The 8,831-nt window shown below is 38.5% G+C and overlaps 1 protein-coding gene across 1 annotated transcript in view; it reads right to left on the bottom strand.

The window, feature by feature from the left end:
• The window catches only part of LOC103810537 (glutamate receptor ionotropic, delta-2), a gene marked incomplete at its 5' end in the record, with an annotated part of 72,900 nt that overhangs the window by 27,892 nt on the left and 36,177 nt on the right, over positions 1–8,831 (bottom strand). Inside the window, one exon of the mRNA XM_009083442.1 lies at positions 6,888–7,026. Coding sequence (XP_009081690.1) covers positions 6,888–7,026 — 139 coding nt within the window. The remainder of the gene's footprint in view (positions 1–6,887; positions 7,027–8,831) is intronic.

Here is an 8,831-nt window from a genome sequence, read left to right as displayed (position 1 = left end):
ATTTATATATAAAATATTTATAGTTTCTAATATTTTAGGATATATTATTGCTAAGTGGTATATAATTGGTGTGTGTAGCTACTGCCACAAATCACTATGGTTAATCACTATGGTTAAAAACAGCACAAAAGAAAAACAGCTCCTCTGTATATTTTGTGGCTGTAAAAGCAACTTTGCTTTTTTCAGAAAGGCAAACCAGCACAAGACATGAGCTGTTAGTCCTGAAGTGTACTACAGTCAGGTATGGGAAACATATTTACAAACAGGCTGAGAGGCAAGCAAGAGTGCTATCACACACAAAGGTGTCACCAGCAGGGAAATAACAAGGAAAAGAATCATGTTGATGCCTTCAGGAAGGCAGGTTGTAGTTGCCAAGTCTGGCATTGACTGCAGTCTGCAGTTCCTCAGTGTTTGATGTGCTATCCTAAAACACAGGATGCCTCTAGGCTGCCCTACGCTGCATCTTTGCACAGTGGCAGGTGCTGCTCTATGCTGAGTAACTGATGGCAAGATGACAAAAGCAAGACAGCTGTAAGTGTAAACTCTGTGGATGTGCTAAATGCTGCAGTCAGCACTAAACCCCAAGTTTTGGCTCACCTGACCATATGCTGAGGAGTGAGAAAGAAGTTTCAGAGCCTTAGAGGTGTAGATGTGTATATACTGCTGCAGAGGCAAGCTGCAAGAAGGGTAAAGATCCACCACACCAGTGACTCTCCCCTCACACAGATGTAAAATGGGATCATGAAATATATGACCACCTTTAGAAGCTGTTTTTTATAACCTGCAGCTCTGCAGAATACTGGTGTGACATTCACAGCCTAGGAGCTACGGTACAGCGGAACAAAGAGAAACGACAAACTTTGACAGAACTAACAGAATTATTAAACCATTGGGGTTCCTTTGGAGAAGAAAGAACTTTTCATAACTACTTTGCCTCTAGCCTGGTTTATAGGTTACACATTGTTCAACATACCTCTATGCCTGGATTAAACAATTCATTCTCTTTTCAGACAAATACATTTGGTGGAGACATAAATCCCCAGCCTCACTATGTCACCCAGTCACCAGAGAACTGCCACACCAGACCTCAGAATAAGGAAAAAACATTTGTCAAGCTGATTAATTCCTACAGGGTACCCCTTAATGCCCAAATTCTGATACTGTTACCCACACTGGAATTCAGTTTTGCAATCGTTCTCAGTTAAGCTCCCTGCAAAGCTAAGCACACATCTAGCATGAGTAAGGGAATCCCTCATTTCAAAACATTTATCTCCCTGAATTTCTAATTTTGAAGCAATAAGGTAATGAATGATTAAAATTGTTTAAAAATATGAAAAAAGATAAAATTGAGAAAAATGTTATAAAATAAGATACCTTTAAGTGAATCTGTATATAGACAAATTCTACTTCTATGGATGTGACCATGCAGTCAGGTCACAGTTCAGCTGATTTTTGGTTAGCACTCATGAAGCATTGTGGGGGAAAATGTTATGTGTGGTCTTCATGGTAATTTTTTCCTCATTGCAATTACAGGGATAATACCAATATTATCCCAACGTCAATATTACCCCAAATTAACAATGGTAATTTTTTCCTCATTGCAATTACTGGGATAATACCAATATTATCCCAATGTCAATATTACTCCAAATTAACTAGGCCAATAGAGATATTCTGAGGATGAATTGAGTAATTTGAGGATGAATTATTAACAGACATATTTTTCAGCATTTCTTGATTTTGTTTAGTATTCTGGCTTCGTCAGGCAGCAGTTGTCAGGTCACTTTCATTTTCTGGCTTAGTACAAATTAATTACTTTGCAGTTTAAAAAAATTATCTCTGCTTTCAGCTAGAAGAAAAACATAGGATTTGAATGTTTCTTTCTATGAAGCATACCCTCTCCTACAAAATCAAATTCTAGACTCAAAATTGGTAACATGTTCATACACGTCAGCCAAAAGTTTTTAAAACATACACAGAAAATGTTGAAAAACACAAGGTCAACTTCATAAAGAAATAACAAAGTTTCTTTTTAGGTGATTAAATACCACTGAGGCCAGAGTCTGGGGCATCAACATGTCTTTGCAGATCTGGGTTATAGATCGATTCAAGCTAGCTATGTTAGCCTTGACTGCTGCTGTCTGGAAGAAGTAGTCACTAAATTTTAGGCAGAAAGTAACTGATGTAATGGATTATATTGAAGCCTTTATTTATGACTAATTCAGAAAAGGCTTTCCAGTGCTTTTTATTTTGTTTCTTTTTTCTTTTTTTCTAGCACAATAAGCATCAATTCACAGGCAGGCTGAGGCTTAGGGAACAGGGCACAGTAAGCCAAAAGATTTGATTGTTGTCAGTTTCAGAAACTAGTAACACTGCTTGCTAGCAAGTTCAAAGATCTGGGTGACCATGTTAAAGGGAAGATTAAAGAACATTCTGTTTTTCAGCATCAGGAAATATCTACTCTACCCCCTTGCAGAAAGCTTGTAGTCAGTGGCACTGAGCTGTTTAAGACCTTGGGGACATCTTAGCTTGAAGTGAATCACCATTTAGCAAAATGTTGTGAAAAGCATAACCAGGCAAGAACAACATCCTTTATCACTATGCCTCCATTATTCAGAGGCAGAGGTCTCACCTATCAAATAAGATATACTACTTATAACATGGAGAACATAAAGTGAACTTCTTATTTTACAGAAGACACAAGATGCAGACCACCCCCATAACATGTATAATCTAAAGTCTTAAGCTTCCACACTTCTAGAAGTGGATTAAACTTGAAATCATCTGAGATTATGACAAATCCTTTAAATTCTCCTCTGTACACCCCACTCCCCCAACCTTCCTGCAAGAAAAGTCAATGACCACGAGAAGGTGGTGACACCCTCCCCTAACCCAGAATAACAGTGCAGTAGTCTGAGTAAAATCAATCTCTGCCAATGGACTCTAATTCTGTCCTAAAGGCATCATAAAACACAATAACGTCAATACAGGCTCAGTGATGAAATTCACAGCATCAGCACCTATGAGAAATATATCAAGACCTCCAAATTTATTTGGCATTTGCTGAGAAAATCACTCTTAATGACTATTAATTCCTGTTACATTTGAGACAGTGATCTAAAGATTTAAGGAGCACAGAAGTTATTCTTCGCTTTGCTGCCATGATGTTTTGGCATTCAAAATGCCAACTGTCCTGATTTAAATGTCATCTGCAATGTGGGTCAAGTGTGAACAAAAGATGCATGCAGGAATTACTTTCTAAATTGAGTGGCTCTACGTTTGATATTGCGTGTTGGCAGAAGATGAAGAGCTGAGCTCCCAAAGGTATTAAGAGTAGCCACTTGTCTGGAAAAGGGGATTAACATCCACTCTTTTTCTTCTAGTTCCTCTAAATTTATTTAAAAACTGTAACAATTTGATTCAAATTGAACACTGAAGCAGAGCACAAATGCCATCAAGTGATGTTATTCAGCAAAGATCTACTTCAAGACTCTCTGGGAAAGGGAACATTTCACTAGGCATCCCTAGTGCACTGACTAACAAAATCTTGCATGCTTTGCTTCTCAAAATAGAGTTCTGGATATCATGAGGCACTGACTAGGAAGAATGGCCCAACCTCCATACCAGCCAGAAAGGGAAGCTGCAAGAGCTCTGAACATAAACAGGCTTCATATCCAAAAGCTGAAATACAGTAACTACCAAAATGGTTCACGCTCTGAACATAAACAGGCTTCATATCCGAAAGCTGAAATACAATAACTACCAAAATGGTTCATGGACATAAAATGTGCTGTGAGCTGCATCACAAGGACCATAGCTTCAACAACACACTCTAACATCTGATGCTAGCTGGAAATCTGAAATGAAAACCTATTAACTACTTGTTATATCTGTGTAAATGCAGACTTCAATTTCTTTCATTTTTCTGGCTCCTCTGAAGCTGGCTGGATAGCACTACAAACAGGATCTGGATTAGTTTCTTTAAATGCTTAAACTCATTTCCATTCTGGCCTTCAAGGCTCCCCAAGGTACAATTTGAACACTTAAAATTTAAAAAAAAAGGCACATCAGCTTTTTTCTGTATTGCTTATTCATGTTTTCCAATTTGCAGTAATTCAGCATGGTAAACTAACATCCTCTCTTTTATGTGCTAGTTTAAGTTCCAATTTTGGCAGTTTTGTAAACTAAAGTTTTACACTCCCACCGTAGTTAGGATAACTTTCTTCCCTAATGGAGACTTAACACATCTAATTGCTCTATTTTTGAGCTGAAAGCGCTGTTGAAAAATGTCTCTGTTCTTTCATTCCATGAGCTTTCCAGCTGCAACATTTTCTACTGAATAAAACATTTTCAGTGACTCTGCCCATAAATAATGCAGCACAAAGACCAGTGTAGTCTCAACTGTACATAATAACCTCAGCATTTCACTGAGGATTTTCTAGTGACATCATAATAAACCACAATAAAAACCTGAAGATATATTAAATTATAGTTTGGGTATATTTTATGCTTTTTTACACACTATAAAAAAGCACAGAAATTTGAACATTTTTCTGGATTACTTCAAAACTATAAGGGACAGGATTTCAAAGCAGGATGCAGAGGCATATTTCATACTTGTAAGGACAAACTGAATGACTGAATATATCACTATTATTTATTTTGCATGTACAAATTCCCATGTTATTTCTTCACAGCCCTCAGTCTGATTTAAAGCTTTTAAAACTTAAAATAAATAAATAAATCAACCTGCCCTAAAACCTCAAGATCAATGTTGACAAACATTGACACAGAATGTCATTTTACTCCCCTATAAATTGTGAAGGAATTGGGACTACAGAGTCAAACATTTGGGTTATGCCAAAATATCCCTGCAGAATTCCATGATCTCAAAGTCTGTTATTCAGAATGCGAAAGAAAATGGTAACTTGATGTAACTGGTAATACAACTGTTTCAGGGGAATAATTTGCTGATGTGATTTTAGTCTGTTTTACATGTCTTGGTCTTAGGAGTACTTAGGCATCTAATAGATGAAAGTGCTGAAGTTGTTATCTCAGAAGGAAAGGGTAACAACCATAGGAAATATCCAGTTGGGAATGAATAAGGACTGTGAAGCCTGGGCAATTTGAGCCATGGGATATCAACTTCTCCCTCCACCTCTGTCACCTGAGCAGCAGGGAGAAAGGGCTCACGATGTGTAAGAGGATGCTCCAAAAGGGGAGAGTCAGGAGACAACAATGAACTCAAAGTTAGGGACTGCTTCTGTTCTTGGGTCTGAACTTCAGCTTCAAAATGCAAATGAAACTTGTCTGATATTGCAGATGTTTACTTGCCTATGTGCTGTGAAAGCCTGGATTGATTTTAGTATGTAGAAAATCCTCACCTAGAGGAAAAGTGCCTTAGTTGGTTGATTTTAGTATGTAGAAAATCCTCACTTAGAGGAAAAGTGTCTTAGTTGTGAGTGCAGTGACTAGCTGGCATGCAGCAACGCTTGATTTTAACCTCTGGTGACTAGCTGGCATGCAGCAACGCTTGGTTTTAACCTATCAAATCACAAGAGGCCAAGGCTCCTCCTGCCCAGCCTACACTAGTGGCTCACTGTTTCAGGGGGAATTTCAGAGAGATTTGGAAAGCAGTTGAACTAGAGGCAGATGATAGATAAAGCACTGTTTCAGGGGGAATTTCAGAGAGACTTGGAAAGCAGTTGAGCTAGAGGCAGAAAGACCTTAGGTGATGATAAAGAGAAGTCAGGGACTTGAACCAAAGACTGCACTGAGAAAACTGAATTTTCCCTAAGGTCAGCATTGAGTCTGACTTGAAGGTCAGGTTCTTACCTTTCTGAAGGAAGAAATACAGCAGAATGTACCTCTCTTCTTTAAAGCCACTCTACCAATTTTTGCAAAGGAGGATATATGGGAAAGGCTAACTTTGTCACTCACATACTTTCATGGACTTGTAGCGTCAAGATTAAAAACCTGCTATGAAAAAATGGCAAGCTGCCCCTTGGAGTGCTTGGCTAGCTAATGCTTCACTGTATTTTCTAGTCTCTGCTTTGACCCAAGGGTGAGAATTTGAAAGTGCAGGAGGTCACTGGAGCAGTGGGAGCAAGGAAAACTCAGCAGAAGGAGAGGATACTGGAGTACAAAAGGGCAGAGAGAGAGGGTATGAAAGCACCTAGAAAGGTTCCTGTGGTATGGAGAGATGAGATGACCTGCAGAGAAAGGACTGCAAGTTGTGACAGAAAAAGAATTCACCATAAAAAGGACTGGAGAAGACAAGGACATTCATGTTAGGGAGGTGTGAAGCAAAAGAACCAATAGACAGGAAAAAAAGAGAACAATGTAATCTGCTTACGTAGTAAGAGAGCACATGGGAGCAGAAGGAGCAAAGAAGACTAGCAAGTGATTGTTTTATTTTTTGTTGCTGTTAACACATCTTTGCCTTGGAGGTGAATTCAGCTTTGAGCTCCCCATGCACTGAAGAAGGACTGGTCCCTTCCTGATGAAAGTGTCAGAATACAAGTACATTGGGATGCATTCGAATGGAAAGCATAGCTGCAAAACACAGCCATGATTTATACTGTCCCATTTCAAATACTGGTTATCTCATTTACTTCTTTCAAAATACCTATGTGTGCATATATACATATGTATGTGTTCCATGGAGAAAAGTATCTGCCAGAGGCCAACACTTCTGATCCTAAAACCAAACTGTCTCCAGGGAGACTGACAGTCTACAGCATATTGTTATTTTTCTAGCTTCCAAACTACTGCTTAGGAGGATAAAATTTATTCTTTTTCTCACATTTAAGTAGAACAGTCATACCCCTCTACATGTATATTTATGCTTGCCCTCCTTTCCCTTGATTCATTCTTTCTCAACTTACTGGATGGAGCTCTCGATGCGTGTGACGGTGAGGAAAGCTGCCAGGTTTGCTGTGTAGGAGGAGATGACAATCAAGGCAAAAAGCCACCAGGCTCCCATCATCAGTCGGGTTGCCAGAGTCGTGTATGGAACCTCTCCTCCTGTGGGGAAGAAGGAAAAGCAAGTGTTTTCACTTGGCAGTGCTTTAGGAAACAGCAGGATTTGGAGCCACACTTTCTATGCAACACAAAGTACTGAGGGAAGCCCACACTGCTAGTCATCATTTGTGTATTTAATCTCTTTTGCTATTGTGCCTTTAAGTGCAATTCTTCTGCCAGTCCTGTCCAGTAATGGAAATAAACTTCAAGGTCTCTGAACAAAACCAGCAAAAGTAAATTCTTACAATGTTCTTTCCTTAGAGTTCTTATCTACACACCTTAATTAAGTTTCTCTTTCATTCTGAGGAACATAAAGTTAAAAGCCCCCATCAAAACACAATTACTTTTCACAGTCCTGTAGGCAGGCAGATGCTTGTGAGAACCATATGTATGTGTAGAACTTGCTGCGAGTGAACTTGGACATGGCAGGAAAAAAACCCTGATAGATATTGAAGAAGAAAGCAAAAACTGTTTTGTTTTCCTATAGTTGCTTTCCTTTAAAATGCAACTTCCATGTAAACAGAACATTAGCAGCAATGAAACCTATCAGGATGAGCTGCACACCACCAATTATGTGACCAGAGTCCAGTTAGGCAAGCCATGAAAAGCAATATTTTTTATTCAACAGCTGCCCCAAAACACACTAATCTGGAGTATTTGAAAGAACTTTCAGTTAAAAACCAATAAAAGAACCTCAGACTTTCAGATGAAGGAAAAAAAATTTTAACCCCCCCTTTTGTCTGCAGTGTAAGTTTTGTCACAGCTACAAGTACCTAGGGGGGACAGGTGAATGCAGCAAAGACCCACAGTGAGCTGCTCAAGACCACCCTTTCCCTCTCCTTCTACACTCAGCAACTTGAAAAACTGCCATTGCTATGGAGATAGTTTTCTCAGATGCAAAGTCTTATGATGGTACAATACCTGGGATTTGCAAAAGCAGTTTGTTACTGATTCAATCATCTGTAAGGAGTTTCTGTGCTGGACCTTCACTTGTGTAAAAGCTCCTTCGTGTTTCCCCAGCAAGTAGGTTTAAAGGGAATACAAGTTACAATTATTCCCATCCCAAGTACAAATAATAATGTACAGAAGCTAGACTTTTCATCGATATAATATTTGAAGAATCATCTTATTGTTTTGTTCAAAGTTTGCCTTACCTATACAAAGCAGTGGGAACTCTGCATTACCATACAAATTTGAAGCTTTTTTCCTGCATCAGTGATGTGGCATTGTACCATATGTGAAATAATACCTGACTCCATTCATTTACATTTTTGGTATATAACAAATTAAATCCTTTGCCTTTTGAGAATTCCAGTACTGAAAGGCATAATCCACATTACTCTTGTGCAATTGGAAATACATTTTCCTTTATTTCCAAGATGCCATGTAATTAACTGAAACAAGAATCTACTAACCAGATTGGAAGATATTATTTCAAAATAAGGACTATTGAAGATGAATGCTAACTTCAATATCCGATGATTTGGTTTTCTGTGCTACATAAATTTTAAATTATTTTTAATAGAATTTCTCTACTTTACAACAGTTTTCGCAATGTCTTTGGAATACTATTTGTCTTTTCAACTTTCAGTTGCCAGTCCCTGCAGACAATCTTCATACTGAGAAGAAGCCAATGATCTCCAGGACATTCTCACATTTTCATTTTTTAGCTTAATTAGCAAAAACTCTAAGTTCTTACTTTCTTAAAATTGAAATTCCGTGTCAGAAAAGAGAGGAACACTAAAAGTCACACACTTACCTTCTAGTTTTCAAGCAAGGATGCTGTGCCCTGTATGAGGATAAAAGCC

The sequence above is a fragment of the Acanthisitta chloris genome, unplaced genomic scaffold (assembly GCF_000695815.1).
Source record: "Acanthisitta chloris isolate BGI_N310 unplaced genomic scaffold, ASM69581v1 scaffold6141, whole genome shotgun sequence".
Classification (NCBI taxonomy): domain Eukaryota; kingdom Metazoa; phylum Chordata; class Aves; order Passeriformes; family Acanthisittidae; genus Acanthisitta; species Acanthisitta chloris.
The sequence above is the reverse complement of the archived record's forward strand: the minus strand, read 5'-3'. Positions and strand labels throughout refer to the sequence as shown.